The sequence below is a fragment of the Falco naumanni genome, chromosome 8 (genome assembly GCF_017639655.2).
Source record: "Falco naumanni isolate bFalNau1 chromosome 8, bFalNau1.pat, whole genome shotgun sequence".
Taxonomy (NCBI): Eukaryota; Metazoa; Chordata; class Aves; order Falconiformes; family Falconidae; genus Falco; species Falco naumanni.
Window position 1 is genome coordinate 59,786,780 of NC_054061.1, and position 17,629 is coordinate 59,804,408.

The window sequence follows — 17,629 nt, forward strand, 5'->3', positions numbered from 1 at the left end:
AGGTATACTCTCACACAGTAATAATATGAAAGACAGTGGGTTAGACATTGAGAGAGTTGCCATTTAAACAAAGTAATTATTTTAACAGGAGTTCTCAGATAATGCTGCTGACTGGAGAGGAGACCTTCTGCAAGCAGTGCAGAGTGTGTTTGAGAGGGAGAAAAATATGTTGCAGGTTCACTTGAAGTCTCACTTTTCCAGTCCTGAGTCTGATGATGGAGTTTCATTAGTGGAGAAACTGGACTATATCATGAAACAAGTAAGAAAACCTTTTAAAACGTCATGCTTATAAATTACTACTTTTATTGCCTGATATTTTTTAAGGTTTTACAGTTTTATTACTTCCATTGTTAAATCTTATCTTGAGCATTAATCAAGGTCGTGTGGGATCAGTAGGCTTTTATCGTCTGTTTTGGTACCATTTTTCTCAAACTTCATATGTTGTGTTACAAAGTGATTATTTTAGCTGGCATCCAGTAAGACAGTGACAGTGAAAAGGAGATATGTGATAGAATTCTTCCCTTCCTTCCCTTTTTTTATCTAGAACTTTACAGACCTCTCTTGCAAAGGATATATATTGAGCTAACTCTGAATCTGGGATTTTTTACTGATAATATTGAGGTTTTAGGTTCCTACCAGGTGGTTTATAGTAACTATTATGTATAAATTATTATTAATAACTATTCTATTTGGAAGCTAGTGAAGTGGGGGTTTTCTTTGTTACTTAATATTAACATTTTGCATTGATATGAAGCATGAACTTAGTCATTTGAAGAGTCTCATGTAAAACTTATACTGCAAGGGTTTCTCTAGGGTATATCTTCGTAGAAAACACGAGAATAGCCTTGTAGATTTAATAGGACTTGGTTCATTTTCAGGAGGAACAGAGGCAGCTGGTTGTAGAGCACCTTTTCTCCTCAGACCGGAAGAGCTTGCTTTCTGAAATACAGGACCTCCGGGCTCAGCTACGCATGACACATCTTCAGAACCAGGAGAAGCTACAGCAGTTACAGGAAACCCTTACCAGTGTGGAAGATCATGGGAGCAAACAAGAACATCACCTTCGAAGGAAAGGTAGTAACTGCCAAGTTCTTGTTATCTGGTCTTCTATGTCAGTTCTTTCCTTCTTTGCCTAGAAGATAAAAGGTAAAAAAAGATTGTTTTGCAAAGAAGCCGATGCTGTACAATTCTTCAGTTTTACTAATGTGCTCAGGTTTCCTACGATTTTAGCAGAGGAAGGAGTTCTTCATTCTAATATTGGTAGTTAAAAAAATTCTTTGGATTTTTTAAAAGCTTCTCTTTGCTTTTTACAGATAAGAACTGAAGGGAAACTCTTTGTTAAGTAGTATATACATGTAGAAAACCCATCAAGGACAGTAAAATACCCTTGCTGGTTTTCAGGAAATGCTTTTTATGTATGTTTGCTATTAAATGGATGGGTTTGCTTAAGGAGGTTTAGAATCCATTAGTAACATGGTACATACAGTATATCACAGTGGCTCTCATAGCCACACCCAGCTTTCATTTTCTTCTCTCTTTGCCTGGTCCACTAGCAGCAGAGCTGTAGCATCTATCTGCATCTTTCTGCTGATTCATCTTGTGTTTGAAAATAAATTAATTCTCCAGACTTTGTATTTATACACTTTAATACAGCTGACTTTTTTCCCCCTAATTTGAACCAGTGTAAGTGGTAACATGCTGTCAAATTCTCTGTAATACAAATAACTGTTAATGTTTTCTTGTTCTAGTTGAACTACTAGAATATAAGCTTCAGCAGGAAAAATCTCTTCTAAGTGAATTGCACAGCACGCAGTCTGAGGAGCAGAAGAGAGCCTCTGAAATGTGTGATCTCTTGAATCAAGAAAAAGAAGCCCTGAAATCAGAGCTTTATGAAAGTAAGCAAGAAAATGAAAGGCTGCAGAAATCCCTAGAAGAGCTACAGAGGGAAAAAAAGCAGTTATGGTGAGGAGATTTATTAATTTATTGTATACATCAGTAGGTCTGAAAGAGCTTTATACTCACTGGATCCACGAATGGTTTAGCACTTGGGAACACAGGAAGGAAAACTAACCTCTCATTTTTCATGGATATTTTTGGGGTTTTTTGTTTCATTTTTGCTAACTGCTTAAATTTATTTATATTTCAATTCAAATTTGCATGTTTATCTTTTCTGTAGCCTTGATTGAGAAGGCTGCGGAAACAAGTGTATGTTGTATGGGTGTATTAAAAGTGAACAGACTAGATCCCTGTATCCCTGATGTACCCAACTTGTGCAGCTTTTGTCTTAGTCTTTAAGTTGGTACTTCTGTTTGCCTGTCATCTTGTGTAGTATTCCCCCCCGCAATTTTCTAGTGTATACCAGTGTTTTTCTTTCTCCTCACAGGACAACAGTTTTGCTCTGCCAGAATAGGTAACTTCTCCCTATCTCTTAATTGTTACTAAATGGAGCAATTCTAGCTTTGCTTGCAGGAAGGTAAATGTTTTCAGATGCTGAATAGCTGTGATTTGAAAACACACCCTCTTTAGAAAGAATAGAGGCCATCTTAAAGAAAAAGATCAATAGACCAACTCACAAAAAGTAACTCAAAATGTCTTGCTTACATTGCTGGTGAAGGATGTTCTGTTCTGAACAGAGAAGTGTCATTTTGAACTTTGCAGTTCTGAATTGGAAAAAAAAGCAAAGGATTTGACAGCTGCACTTGAAGACTTGCAGACTGAACATCTGAAGGAAACAGAGCTACAAGGTTTGCTTGAGGAACAACAGCTTCAGCATAAGAAAGCAGAAGGTGAAAAGACAAAGGCCTTGGAGGTAATGCCATACACCTCAATGCTTCAGTCCACCTCCTTTTGTGCATTACTAAGTTAACTAAACAGGTTATTTTTGCAGTCTTTTTCGTGTCCAATGTTTTTTTGTTTAGTAACTGTTCAAACCCTGCCCAAGCTTCTACTGAATGTGCGTAGCACTTATTTTGCTTTCACAGAATTAAAGCTTTCAGTTACCTTTCTTAATGGCACATGCAGAAATAAGCAGAAGTTGTATCCCGCCCCGCCGCCGCCGCTCCCCCCCCCTCCCCCCCCCCCCCCCAGTATCTTAGTGGGTTTGGAGCCTTATGCTTTCACATCGCACATTTTCACCATTTTGTACTGCCCCTTGCTGTGTAGGGAGAGCTAGATTGTACAATTGTCTAACTGCACCCTTTATTCCAGAGCAAATGTGCTATGAGGATGTGATGTGTGTAATCAGCTGAGATTATAAAGAAAACCACCCAGTGATACATATCCTTGGCAGAGAGTAACTGGAACCTTTCCAATAGAACATGTATTTTTGGAGGTTAACCAAAGTCTTTTTGTTCCCTTTCTTCTAAATTGCATAGAAAGTAAATGAACAGCTTTCTCTCTTATACTGTGGTAGCAGTGACTCAGTTCTTGTAAAAAGCCTACAGCGACTGGAAAAGGAAGATTTAACATCCGTCTTTTTTTAACTTAAAAACTAAAACCAAACTCAGCAGATAACTTCCAAACACTCCTAGTTAAATGCCCAAATTTAGGAAACACAATTCTGACTATTTCCTTGTAGTTTGGCCTCTCAAATCATCTTTCTGGTAGGTGTTTAGGTTTGTGGGTGGGTTTTGTTGGGCTTTTTGTTACTGCTTCCACCGTAGGACATGGAGCTAACGTCCTTTTGTTTTTTGGAAAGACTGCTTGTGCAGGGAAGGGAGGGATCATTTTAGCCAAAGAGAAAAGTGCATTACCTCAGGTGTAGTTGTGCAACATATTAAACCATTCACAGTTCACATTGCTGCAGTCTTGCATTCCCAGAAGGTCCCTTGAAGCCCTACTAGGGAAAGCTGGTGCCATGTAGCATCTGACCTGGCTTTCTACCAGATCAGAGGACAGGTGGTGCTGGCTGAGGGGTTAGGGCAGACTCCCCTGCTAGGAGGACAGCAATGCTAGTTCTGACTGTCTGCAAACGCCCTGGGACTGCCCCTTCAGTCACTCCCTGCTCTTCTGAAGAAGGCTGGCTGGCTGGCTCCCAAAACGGACCTGGGGATGAATTATTTTCATCAGTCTGTACTGTGTGCCTTAAACAGATGGGCTGTAAAATCCAGAGGTTTTACATCTACTCTTACTGGTTAGATTTTTGTGTTGTTTTGTTGTTGGTTTTTTTTTTTTAAAACAGCATGGGTTATTTCTGCTTCAGGTGTCACCTATTGATGGGATTGAGCAATGTAAAGAATAGTGATTTCCTAAGGATGGTCTCACTAACTGAATCAAAAATAATGTGCCAAAAGATATTTTCACATTACAGTCTTTGGTTTTGTTACTTGATGTCATGTTTCAACAAGCATGTGTCTGGCACTTGTAATTAGAACATTAAACCTGTCATTTTAAATTAAACTTTTTAGTACCTGAACTACTGTAGTTTAGTCTTGAATTTCTTCCTGGATAAAACAGGAGGTTGAAAATTGCCAAATGCCAGCAAGCCCCACGAATGAGTGTTTGTGCCAGAGTATTGACACATGCTTCCCCCTTTTGAACAGGAGCTGCAGGCTGCCTTGGAGCAGCAGTCAGTGCAGAATCGCCTGCTGGATGTATCCTTAGAGCATGAGAAGATGGTAAGTGATAACCTCCGCAAGGAACTTCAGATCGAGCACTCCCGCTGTGAGGCGTTGCTGTCCCAGGAACAGGCCAAACTGTTGGAGCTTCAGAGAAATCTGGATGCTGAGAAAAATAGTTCCTCGAAGCTCCTGAATTCCTTGAATTATGAACGTGTTTTGACAGAAAAGTTGATCATGCGAGTGGAAGAAAAAGCTTGTCAGCACAGGGAGTCACAAGCTGTTGTTCAAGAGCTCGAAGCCCAGCTGGAAGAAGAGAGGTCCCGAACTACAGAGCTTGCTGCTGTTATTGAGCAAACGCACAAGGCGGCCATTCATTCCAAAAGGCAGCTCGAGGCCGAAATACAGATGTGCCGTGAGGAAACCCAGAAGGAGAGAGAGGTCAGTGATGAATTGCGAGCTACGCTGGAATCTGTGCAGGCTGAAAAGCAAGAGGTAACCCGTTCCCTGGAGGCCCAGAAGGAAAGAGAGGTGAAGCTGAAAGCTGACTGTGAACAACTGCAGTCGCTCTTGAAGACAATGAAAGAGCAAGATAAAAACAAGAAAGAGGAGAGAGAGCGAGAGCAAAGACAGCAACAACAAAGAGAGCTAGAAAAACAGAAGGACCAGCAGAGAGATCAAGAGAGACTGGTGAGAATGGCTTTGCAAGCCTTACCTTCCATTGAAATAGCCACAAACTGGGATTTAACTCTGTGGATGGTGTTCTTTAATTGAAATGTTTCCTTCCCTTAAACAAAGCATTTGGAAAAACACATTAGATGAGCTCTTTTCCCGCATTTCTCAAACACAGCCGTTTTCAGGGGGTTGTGTCTGGGTTTATTGATGACAGTTGATCTTTACATCTTTGCCTATGCTGGGAACTGCCGGTTGGTAACAGATGGAGAACATGACTTAAAGGCAGAAAAGATGCCATTGCCCTTATTTTGAGCTAGGCTCCTAATCATGGTTTGCAAAGTATCAGTTTCACCTTTCTTGTTTCTCAGCTCCTTCAATTCCGTTAGAGGAGGAGGGAGGCTTTGCAGGCTTTCTGGAGTCTTGTCGGTCACCGCATCTGTTGATGAAGAAAATGCCTGCTCCAGAGTCATCAAATGGCTTCCTGGTGGCCCTGGAAGGCAGTACTGTAAGCCTTCCTCTAGAAGTGGTCTGTGATATAAGGAACACTGAGAAGAATATGCTAGTTAGATGTGATGCTTTTATTTGCAGTCTGTGTGTGTACAAAAAATCAAAACACACTTATATGGGTGTATGTGTATATATGTGTGTATGTGTAGAAGATGCAATTAACTACTACTTATTCTGTTCAAATAGCAAAACTTGGAACGGCAACACCAGAAGGATGAACAAAGCATTAAAGAGCTGCAGGAAATAGTAACAATATTAGAAGAAAGAGAAAGAAAGCTCTTATCTTCAAACAATCAGCAAGAACTGTTGTATACCTCAAACAAAGATCGAAATGCCAAACAGGACATAACAAAAGAAACTGAAAAATCACGTTTGCAACAGCAGCAGCAACGGCTAGAGAAGATAAGACAGCAGTTGCTTTTTGTAGCTGTGTACCTGAATGAGTTCATATATAAAACCGTAGATAAGTGAGTAGCTGTTCATAAATTAGTAGTTTTCTTTCCATCCTGCTTCTGAACTTGTGTGGGTCATGGCTGAGAGCCCTGTGCTGAAGGGATTGAGCAGTGTATCTGCTTACAGAATTCAGCCTTGTGTGAAACCATGGTTTTGTGGTGGCAGCAGGCTCTGGTTATTGTCATCCCAGTGCAGCCATTCCCATTAGAAGCTTGCATGTCGGTGTTTGAACTAGATCTGTGAAGTGACCCGGCTTAAAATGAACAACTAAAAAAACCCAACACCCAAAACAAAAAGAAAACAACCCAACCCCAAAACCCCCAAAACGGTGCTGGAATGAGTTGTTTGGTAGTTTGGCAACTGCAGCGGTCTGATCGGAGAGCAATCCAAACAACAGGTGAAGCAATACATCTGCATGTTTAGAATGGGAAACTCCACTGAGCGTGGCAGGGAAAGCTGTGGGTCAGGAATGAGCGGCCAGGTAGCAGTAGTTTCTTATTTCTTTGGCAGCAGAGTGAAATGCTGATGATGTTTTGCTGCAGCCTGAACTTGCATGATAGAATGTCAGACTGGTATAAAATACAGACTTCTAAATACATCCTATGTGGCACTATTTAGAAATTCTACTCTTAAAAATTAACAAAACTTCCTGATTTCTGTGTGTATTCATAGTATTTTTGTGCTGAATAGTATGTAAGTACAGCCTCAAAACTTAAAGGTTGTCCAGTGGGGAGAATGAATCAAGTGTGTGTTAATATTACTACAAATCAACCTGATACTGAAAAAGTATTTCTGTTTAACAGAACAGTTAATGATTGGTCTGTATCAAACGATGAAGCCGTAGCCTCTTTACTGCAGACATTAGAGGAAATAAAATCAGATTTATTGTCTCCTTCGACATCTCAGGTAAGGAAAACAGCATATATTTGTTATCAGTAAGTTGTTCTGTGTTCTTTGGGTTGCAGTACACATATAAGTTGATTGATTAATATTTATTCCCCCCCCCCCCTTTCCTTCCTTTTTTGGGTAAAACATTCTGAAGAAAATTGTATTTTGTCTTGGCAATGAAAAAAAGATATACTCTTGTACTCACACTGTCATTATATTGACATATTTTAGTACCAGATTCTTGCTTTTTTTATTGTATTGCAGTCTGCTTCTGATGCAGTTTTTTTCCTAGGTATGTAATATGCCCAAGGATATCAAAAGTCTGGGATGTGTTGCCGCTGCTTCTGTATGCATCTAGAGACAGTTGTTTTTCAGCAAACTGTCAAGTAATTTTCAAAAAGCATAATAGTGCTTTGTCATCTCAGGAGGAGTGTTTTGACTGATGTTCGCGGTATTGCAAATATTTTACAATAGGCATAGGGATTATCAAAGACTGAACACAGCTCTATTGATACAAAATACATCATGAACACATAGCTTTTAGATTCCATCTCATTCACCAGAGATGTTTGCCTTATCATTTATGTCTGTCTTTTGTAATAAAGAAAGAGATCTTCAACTGCATCTCAGCCAAAATTTTGGGATTAGGTCTAGCAGTCTTGGCTCTTTGATTCAGCCTCTCTGTTTTGTCACCTACTTGGTAGCAGATCCCGGGAAAACACACCTTTGAGAAGGAGTTCTGAGTGTTTGGTACATGAAGAGGCTTTTGTAACTTCTGTTCTCCTCATGTGCTCTGCAACACTAGCTGCATGGCCTGGCATGGTGCACGCTCTCCCTGTGTCGAACTGCTTGCAAAATACAATAAATGTTTTCCCCCCATCACCTATGCGGCCACTTAGGTGGTTGCCAAGTGGATCATCTCCAGCCTTGAGCAGGGCGATGTAACCTTTTCCCAGGCAGATGTTCACGGAGTTACTTTGCTTAAGCCTTCCTCTCACAAAGCATTAGAGTCCTCTGCTGTGGACAAAAAGCCAAGAGAGCCTGTGGAAGGGAACTAGACGAACTTATGCTCTATTTAAATCTGACTTAGCAGAACTCCCTCCAGAACTGAGCTGTTCTTCATGCTCAGCTCCTCCAAGTTTTTACTCTACTGGAAAAGAAACAAAATAGTTAGGGTTGTTTGTTTTTCCTCTGCTATTAGTTCTTCTGCATTAGAAACACAGTTGCAAATGCTTTTCACAGCTTCCAGGTTTTCCAGGCTCTTGTTGCCATCAGTTAGCAGGCCTCTTAACATTAAGCCAGTGAATCCTGTGCAGAATAGCAGTTCCTTTTCCTGTTGGACCAGAATTTGCAAATTGCCTCCTCCAGGGATTATGACCACGCCAAAATAAAGGGATTCAAGTGTTCTGACTTAAGTTTTTTTTTTAAAAAAAAAAAAAAAAAAAGTTTTGTGGAGCACTCTAACATATGCATTTCTATAGCTTAGAGAGCAAAATCTCTACCTTGATATCCTTTCTTCTGTGGGCACAAACAGTCCCTCCTTTCTGCCCTCTTTTCAGGCTTTGGGGTTTTTTTGTTTCCAGAATCTCCTTTTGCTTCAGTCTCCTCCCTGAATTTCTCCCTCCCTTAAGGTACTAAACCACGTGTTCTGGAGATCAACGGACTTTACTGCTGTTACCTCTTTGACTTGCAATAAACTGGGGACACTATTTGACAGGGAAATGGAAAAATGCCAAAATTAAAAATCTGCTCCCAAATGAATATGGAGGCAACTGGTCAGTCAAATGCTAAATGGCATGGTAGAAATTAAGTGCCTAGATGAATAATGTAAAACTCCTTCAGATATTGCAAGTATGTGTTGCTACCTCCAAACTGAGCTTTTCTAGGTCCACAAAATGCCTGGGATGGTGGGACTGTAGTCCTTACTGAGAAGACCAATATAAAGCAGCTTCCCTCACTTCAGTACAATACAGATGAGTTGTTTCCTGTGTTTGAACTATTTTTAATAATACTTATCTGAATTATTTTTTGTATCTGAAGCTCTTATCTCTGCCTTTGTTCTCAAAATGGTCTTCTGTCCCACCTCCATGTGTGGTATGACACAACTGCTGTGCTGGTGAAAGCCATATGCAGGAAAATGCGTCCTTTAGTTTAAAAAGTTTCAGTGTAAAACCTGAAATTGTATAGAACATCTGTGCATTAGATAATAGGTACAGGACAGGAGTTTAATTTGGACAGAAATACCTAATTTCAAAACAATAATGAAGGTAGTGTTAGATGCTTGAAGCGTGTTTTTTTTTTTTTTAAACTCGTTTTAAATATGCTGAGAAGTGGAGAGCCTTTGCTTTGTGAAATTTCAAAGAAGCTGCAAAGTCAAAAAGAAGGGAGGTGGATTATGTGCCGTGAAGGTATGGGTAGCATTGGAATCACCATTTGTTGCTGTGTATTTTGCAGGCGGTAAAAAGACTTAGATGGCTGTGGTTTATTAAGCTTTATTATATAAGATTTTTTTGGCTGACAAGTTATGCTCTTCATAGAAGACAAATGTAAATGGCATGTGATAGTATGTTAAGGTATTCAGAAGAAAAGACTTCTGAAAAATTTCAAATGTCTAATAAGGTTGTACTAAAACAAGTTGCTAGGAGAAATTGGGGTCAGCTGGGTGTACTGGCTCCTTGAATGAATAGATTTTGTTTCAAGGAATAACACCCTAACTGCCTTTCATTTCTCAGTGTGTGATCTGTGCATCACACACTGATTTAACTGTTAACCCTCTTCATATAGACTACCAATTTATGAAGGCAGAACTTCCACAAAGAATTGGACCTGGAGTTGTGGGTCTTATTCCTACAAGAGATTACTTACCAAAAAACTGAATTTCCTAGAACTGAATGTGATTTTTCAGAATTTACTTCTGTAGATGCTTCACAACATATTCTTGTGCATGCACGTACACAGATACCTTTCTTCAGTTTCTGTGCTGCCTGTGGATGTGGGAGAAAGCCAGATGATTTGTTTCTGTTTCCAAGTGTTTGGGAGACTCTCTCTAATTAAGGGGAATAGGATTCCTGTAAAGCTGATCAGACAGAACTGTGGAGAAAAGGGTAGCTTGATTAACAATTAATTTGATACTTCTTAAGAAGGACTGCTTGTGTGTTTCAGCTTCCCATCCTACCGTTTAACACCTGAATGCCATTACTCATTTTCAGGCTCATTATTTTGTGTTTCAGTTTGTCCATGAATTTAGGTTATTGCTCAGATTGAGGTGTTTGGCTGTGGAAGTAATGTGCAAAACATCATGGCTTGCTTCCTTTGGGTTTCTTTTTTAGATCAGATCTACAGGTGATACTGACTCTGTTCAAGAACTGGAAAGAGATGCTTGGCAGCGAGAGAAAAACATGTTGCAGAATGCACTGAAACAGGCTGAATCCAAACTGGCTAAAGCGAGTGTTGAAATTGAAAACAAACCAGTGTTAGAAACTTTCAGTCCTAAGGTAAAATGATCATGTGATGGCCAGCAAATGGGCTGTCTGGAGCTTGGTGAGCAAGCAATGTCATCACCATTAGCGTGTTGTTTAAACCTTTGACGCTTGGTTTGCTCTTGTTGTCTTGCGTGTTGTGCAGATTTGCTCTGTAAGAACTGTTACCAACTCAAGATCATAAAAGCATCTGGAGAGTTCCGTTCCTTGGTAGTCCTGTTCTTGGGCATTGCCTAAGGGACTAATGTCACATGTCGAACAGGCAATTTAGTAATTTTTCTTCTTTTTTCAAATAAATATGATAAAACTTGCTGTTGCGGCAGAGCCAGGAAGTGTACAGCTCAGATTTCTAGGATTATAAGTATCTGTCAGATTATGGCGTTTAACTTTCACTTATTGCTGTAATCTTCACTTGCTATTTTAAAAAGTAATTTTATAGATGAATAGTTTAATAAACTGCTAATTTTCCTAATTATAGGAATATTATAGGAATAAAAAATATAGGAATAAATATAATAGGAATTTCCTAATTTCCTAAATTAGGAATGCTTTCCTCATATGTACGTCATCAGAGAAGTTCCTTTGTAACTTTCTTGGTGTTAGACAGGAACTTGCACCAAAAGCAAGCTAGCTCTTTGGGATCTCTTTCTACTCTTAAATGAGAGGGAGAATCTGATTTCTTGTCTAAGCATGAAAATACTAAACATCAGTTATTTTTAATTTTCCCCCCTCTAATCTTAAATACTTTTTATTCTGCTGACACATTTGCTTGTAATCAAGTCTGATGGGTGCTTATCCCAATATGCTTTCTGGTTAATATTTATTTTAAAAAGATGTTATTTTGCTTTGAAACATTCAGGAGATGTAAGGTAGTCTGAACTTGGGTGCTTTTTAGCTGTGTATAGAATTGTTCCAGCTGCTCTTGTGTCTGCAGTATGGATGTCTGATGTGAAGACGGCTTATTTGTGGCTCTCTTGTGTTTTGTACACCAACCAGTAACCATGCTAAAACTTCCTAACCTAGCCAAGACTTCATACACATACAGAAATCCAGTAGACTTGGTACAAGCCTCTATGTCCAAACTGCCAGAGTGTATACCACTACATTGACCAAAGCTGGCCAAGTCACAAAGTGTTATACAAATACTTGCTCAAAATGTCATTTTAGAGATGTGTGCACTGCTTCCGTACTTCATAATTATTAAATAGCTTGCTATAATTTTGTAAAGCAAAACAGGTTTTAGATACCCATGAATACCCAAGTTGTGGGAGATTTTGCTGGAAAAAGCAACCAACTTTTCTGAGCTTTCTATAGTCAAATCTTAACAGGTGTTTTTTTTTTTCTTTCTCTAGTTGCAGAGATTATATAGGAAGTACCTTAGAGCAGAGAGCTTTAGAAAGGCTCTAGTTTTTCAGAAGAAATACCTCTTGTTACTTCTTGGCGGATTTCAGGACTGTGAGCAAGCGACCCTCTCTCTAATAGCACGTATGGGAGTCTACCCCTCACCTGCAGACCTGCAGCTTTCTAGATTCCGATCCCATCCTTTTACCAAGTTTAGATGTGCAGTCAAGGCAATCATCGCGATATCAAGGTAAAGCCAAAACACTTGCTGTCTCTCATACATGGTGTTTTCTTGGAAATTTAAAAAATTGGTAGTTCCTTTGGTTTATCTTACATTGATATTAAGCAAAAGCTATCGCCAAAACTAGTTCAAACTTGACTTGTTAGCTGTAACTTTGGTGAAACTGCTATTTCAAAGTCTATGCTAGTTGTATGTGTACTAAACTTAAATATTTATAAAGAGCTGCTGCTTTATTGAGAGATACCCAGCTGCAATATATTTGAGAATTGGTACACAACCATCACAAATTATGTCCTTTCAGGTCTGACCCTTCTCTGTTTGGACTCACTGAATAGCCTGTCTTGTACCAGAACGTGATCATCTCATTACTGATGGTTTTCCTCTCTTGAATCCAGTAGCCTGAGTTTTAGTGGATATGGTTTTATCATACTCTGCCACTTAGTCTCAAATGGATTTGTTTGCTGTACTTGGGACAGTATGCCATTTCATGATGGCTTTTGAGTCCGTTTAATGAAGAAAAGTTACTTTTGAGCGATTTCCTTGCCTAGTAAAAATGATTACTAGCAAGTTTAAGACTTTCAGGAAATGGCACAGGATGTGTTTAGGTTGTTGGGTTTGACGTGGATGCTATAATGGTAGCAATGTCAAAAGATGTAGGAACAGTGACCTTCAAAGCCACTCCTCTGAGGCAGGAAGAGCTGCCACAACTCTCTGGAGATTAGGGACAAGTGGAGGCGCAGTGCCAAAATGAGCAAACCTTTCCAAGAGTTAGAGGATTGTTGCAGGGTAAAATGGGATAAGCCTTCATGCTAAAGGCTGAAGTTGAAGAATTCTTACTCCATTCCTGCAAAGATTGTTACTTCTGTTGTTTAATATGTTTCATGCCAACAAAGAATTTAATATTAAAATTCAGTGTATTTTTGCTTATTTTTAATGATTGTACAAATTTATGTCGTTACTAAGGTTGAAGTTTTTGGTGAAAAAATGGAACAGAGATAACAGGAAGAGTGCACAGGGAGAAATCGTTTCTCATGGTGTACGAGGTAATACAGGTAAGCGTTTTGGACAAGTACATTGTTTTAATCATAATTTCTCTTTAGTGAACAGTTTCATTTAAAAAAAAAAAACACCAAAAAAAATTTTAACTGTTACCATAAATGTGTTTATCCATTTCATGAGCACAATGATTATGAGTTTACAAGGACGTTATAAGAAATTACAATTGAAAGCTTTCAGAATTTATAATAGCAAGCTCCTCCTTTACTCCCTGTATTGCAACTGCTGAAGCTACAAAACTAAGTTCCGTCATGTTCATAAAACTCAGAGAATTATGTTTTGGACAATTTGAAGCTACCTGTAATGGAAACGAGTGCCACAAGTTATTCATAAGGCAGAGACAAATGCTGCTGTAATAGTATTAAAATGGGTACATGTGGTATCAAAATAAGCCTTAGAAGTGGTGTACTTGCTGGTGTTACTAGAGGTGAAAAAGGGTTTTAAGTGGTTCTAGAAGTTCAGAAGAGGCTTAATTTGATGGCACATACCCCATAACGATCTCCTTAGGAGTTTAAGTGCTGTCGACAAAGTGGAGTGGATGGATAGATGGTCTGGTGCAGTTCAGCAAGGACTATGTTCCTTTGAGTTACTTGATGCATGTTTGAATTCTTACAAACACATCCCTTTCTTGTAGTACCCAATATTGTGGAACTGTCTCGTTTTATGTAATATTCCATTACTTGTGGCTTTTCAACACTAAACAAAATGGTATGTTTTTAATTACCTGATACTACATAATTTTCACCGTTTCTAAGTTCCTGGAGATACTTAAAGTATTTTAGCTTCCTCCATAAAACCACTACGATGTAGTTCCTACGAAATGTGAGTAATGTGAGTCCTGAAATGCATGCTGAACTTTCTACCTCACTACAAAATAGCACCTTGGCAGCCTCATTAAAAAATACTTGATTTCTTTTTGTGATTTTGAAGGACTTACCTGAAGGGGTTTTTCGTTTTGAATGAAAACAAAACAAAACTCCATCCTCAACCCCCAAACCCTTATGAAACCAAACAACAAGCCCTCTTCCTTTCTCTGATCTCTCTAAAGTTTGAGAGTGTTAAGTCAAGAGTAACATATATTTAGAGCAAACAACGTTAAAAATTTATTGAAATAAGTTTTTTGCTCATATTAACCAGTGGAACGTGCCCTGTACGGATATAGCAACAGCTGATGAAAAAGCAAGTCTGGAGAAAGAAGAAGAGTGCATGTTCACGTTTGTAGGAAGCAGCTGTTCAATACTGAAATGTCAAACTTCTGTTAAATCTAGTTAAAACAAACAAAAAAAAAAACCAAAAACACAGCTAGCTGTGGAAAATGTATTTTAGCTGCATTGAAAACCACAGTTGTACTCTGCTGTAATTCTTGTGGGTTTAATTGGTTATGTTTATGATAGCCTGTTTTGAATGGTTCCCAGCACATAGTTTTTTAACTGTTTCCTATTTTACACAGCCTCTGCTGCTAGAACAGAAATTCTGAAAGAGCAGCAGCACCCAGCTGTTCACGTCAGCTCTCCTCCAACCAGGGACACTGGGCTGAGCCACAGAACCAGCTCTGCAAGATTTGTGAGCCACTCCCCCAGATCCTCCTCCTGCTCACACAACAGGTCAGTCCGCACTCTGCTTGTGTTTAATCACCCCGATGGATGGTCTTTCATAAAAATGTAACCACTTATTGGAGGAAGTACTTGAAGAAGGGGAGTTTGCTTTCTTACATCTTGTAAATGTTTTATTTCTTTCAAGATGCTACAGGAGAAGAAAATTTCTTGTTTGCTTTAAGCCTGTCTGATGTTCTTACTGAGAGCATTCCTAGTAGTGTTCCCCGATCTGATTTGGACAGGCTACAGGGTTTACAGTGGCTATGTCTGTTAGCCTTTGAGGGGTAATTCTCATTGCCTTTGCTAAGCTGGAAGTTAATTTCTGAGCATCCTGTGGAAGCAGCTCCCCTACCATATGGCAGCGCTGCATTAGTATTAGCAGCCTTCAGACTGTGTGTGTGCACACAGAACGGGAAGGGGAGAACTTGCAAGGTGTGTGCTGTTGCAGTTTTTCATGAATTATGGCCAATTCTGCACAGAAATACACCCCCAGCTATTTGTTGCTGGGTTGGATGTCACAGGTAACATTCTGCACAGTGCTGCTATGACAGTGCCTGAGCTGCAAGCTCTGTGCTTGAGTTGGCAGAAGGTGGCCTTCAGTCGTTGCAGAGTTTCCCACTCCCAGGCTCTTCTGGGACTCAGAGTAACCTCAGGCATTGCATAATCCATTACTGGCTGTAGTGTATCCTCTCTCAAGCCACTCCTCATATGCAGCTTCCTCCTGAAAGTGAGGATTTGCAGGTGCTGATGTGGAAAATAGCTGTTCTTGGTCTTGTCAGCTTGGGACATTTTGTTTGTTTCTTAACCTCCTTCCTAAATTAGAAACTTGCAACTAGCAGGCAAGAATCTTCTTCATAAAGGACAAGACTAGCCAGGAAGTAGCTGTGGTGATCTATAGGTACGCAAAGACAGCAGATGCTCCCAATTACGTTAGGGTTTTTAACATTGCTGACTGGTTTGGGGGACAGGACAGTGCTTGTCACGAAGGACAGGTAGTGTTCTGGTTTGCATAGGTTATAGCAAAACATTTTGGAGAGTTGAGACCTGCAAGCATTTCCCAAAAGACTTAATTCTACCCCTGCCCTATTCCTCTGCCCTGGCACATCTCTAGGTCTGACAGCCACAAACAGTAGCTGGCAGCTTACTGGTCAAGAAAAGTCATCCGTATCATTGGGAACAGAGGTGTTAATAATAGTAGCCCCTGACCGATTACTCGGTGTGACTGGGCTAGGGGTAGCTCAAGCCTAATGCAGGTCCACGATAGGTTAAACGATGCCTGTTGCTGCTTTTGTTTGCTAGCAAAGCTAGCAGAATGGAGGGATGGTCAGGAGCTACCTTCCGCTGATGGAAAAGTGCAGGGGGAAGGAATAGATCCGAACTCCAAATAGCAGTATGTTTGTGCAGAACGTCCCCTCCAATGTAGATTTCTGCTAATATTTGAAATTAGTTGTTAATGTCCAGAAAGGAAACTAGCATACCATCTGAAGAGTCCCCTTTTTCAACCTTGTCTTTCAAGATGGCATTTTACCTGCTGAACAGGAGAGGACATGTATGGATGCAGCATGTTCCTCTTCAGTCCTTCTCCACAGAAGCGAGTCCTTTCCCACTGGGCCATTTAGACTTGCCTCTGAATGCAGCTTTCTTACCTGAGGGGCTCTGTGTTGCGTATCAGCAGAGACAAATTCATAGATACTCCAGCTTTAATCAAAACATGCTTTCTTTTGACTCCCCTATATACAAATCCACCCAGTCCATACTGTTTTATTTGTAACTGTGTGGTGGTTTTTGCTGTTGTTCCAGTTTGCTTTGCACGAATTACTGCCAATATGAATTTAAATTTTATTGTATTTATTTGAGTATATAGTATGAGAAGAAATAAATAATGTGTTTTCCTTTTAAGATTGCATCCATCCACAACTTCAGCTTCAGAAAAGGCACTTGCATCTACTCAGGATTCTGAACAATCACTAACGGAATACATCCACCGCTTGGAGGTTATCCAGCAAAGACTAGGGGGTCTACACGGTAAGAACAACCTTGTTATCCCTCACAGCTGCCAGAAGAGCCTGGGCTGCTTTTTGCAAGGTTCTTCCTACATATTGCCTATAACGCTTAAAGCATGTAAAGAGCATCATTTTAATGAATAATTGTAAGGGGGGGGGGGAATTAAGTAAGTCTCTGATATGAAACCTTTCTGTGAATCATATCTAAAACTAGTCCAAGTGTGACATTTCTCAGAATAAGTTCTTAGTGAAATTCTTCAAATATAAGGCTGAATAATTTCATGTGATTTCCGCCCCCCCTCCTGTTATTGTCTAAGTAAGCAAGTGTTGCGGTTTAAATGAAGTTGTATATAGAATTAATTTGCTTTAAAGTCAAAGACAACCATTGTAATAACAGAACAGGGCTTTCTCTGCAACACAAACTATATAGTATTTCCTTCATTTATTGCTTCCTTATATTCCACAGTAGATTAAAAAAAACCCTTGGAGGCTGGTAAAAACAGCCATCTAGTTCTAAAACTGACTGAGGAGCACACAAAGGATGGTAGTGGCACCTACCTTTTGCTATTTAAAACACTTCCACCTAATTTCTAGACTTAATTTAGTTAGTTTAATAGTCTAGTTGCTCTTGTTATATCTCTAGTTATATCACAGAAGCTCCTTGTCCCAGGGAAGTACTTACAAACTGTCATCACATCATCCTCAAATCATCTCCTATCAAGATATGATTACATGTGTTTTCCAATGTTTTGTTATTTTTGAGACGCCTGTCTAAACCTTCTGCAGTGTATTAGTATCTCTGGATTATGAACAACAGAGCTGGACCTCCAGCTGC

The 17,629-nt window shown here is 39.6% G+C and overlaps 1 protein-coding gene across 15 annotated transcripts in view; it reads left to right on the plus strand.

Annotated features, from left to right (window-relative positions):
* PCNT (pericentrin) overlaps positions 1–17,629 on the plus strand; it is a 91,708-nt gene that overhangs the window by 71,400 nt on the left and 2,679 nt on the right. For 14 of the 15 annotated variants that reach the window (XM_040605149.1, XM_040605160.1, XM_040605150.1 and 11 more), the window contains 12 exons: positions 89–259; positions 879–1,074; positions 1,749–1,962; positions 2,659–2,809; positions 4,542–5,246; positions 5,925–6,205; positions 6,995–7,097; positions 10,409–10,573; positions 11,911–12,149; positions 13,104–13,192; positions 14,647–14,800; positions 16,692–16,816. In XM_040605149.1, the coding sequence (XP_040461083.1) occupies positions 89–259; positions 879–1,074; positions 1,749–1,962; positions 2,659–2,809; positions 4,542–5,246; positions 5,925–6,205; positions 6,995–7,097; positions 10,409–10,573; positions 11,911–12,149; positions 13,104–13,192; positions 14,647–14,800; positions 16,692–16,816 (2,593 nt within the window). The remainder of the gene's footprint in view (positions 1–88; positions 260–878; positions 1,075–1,748; positions 1,963–2,658; positions 2,810–4,541; positions 5,247–5,924; positions 6,206–6,994; positions 7,098–10,408; positions 10,574–11,910; positions 12,150–13,103; positions 13,193–14,646; positions 14,801–16,691; positions 16,817–17,629) is intronic. The other variant, XM_040605159.1, reaches the window with a different exon arrangement.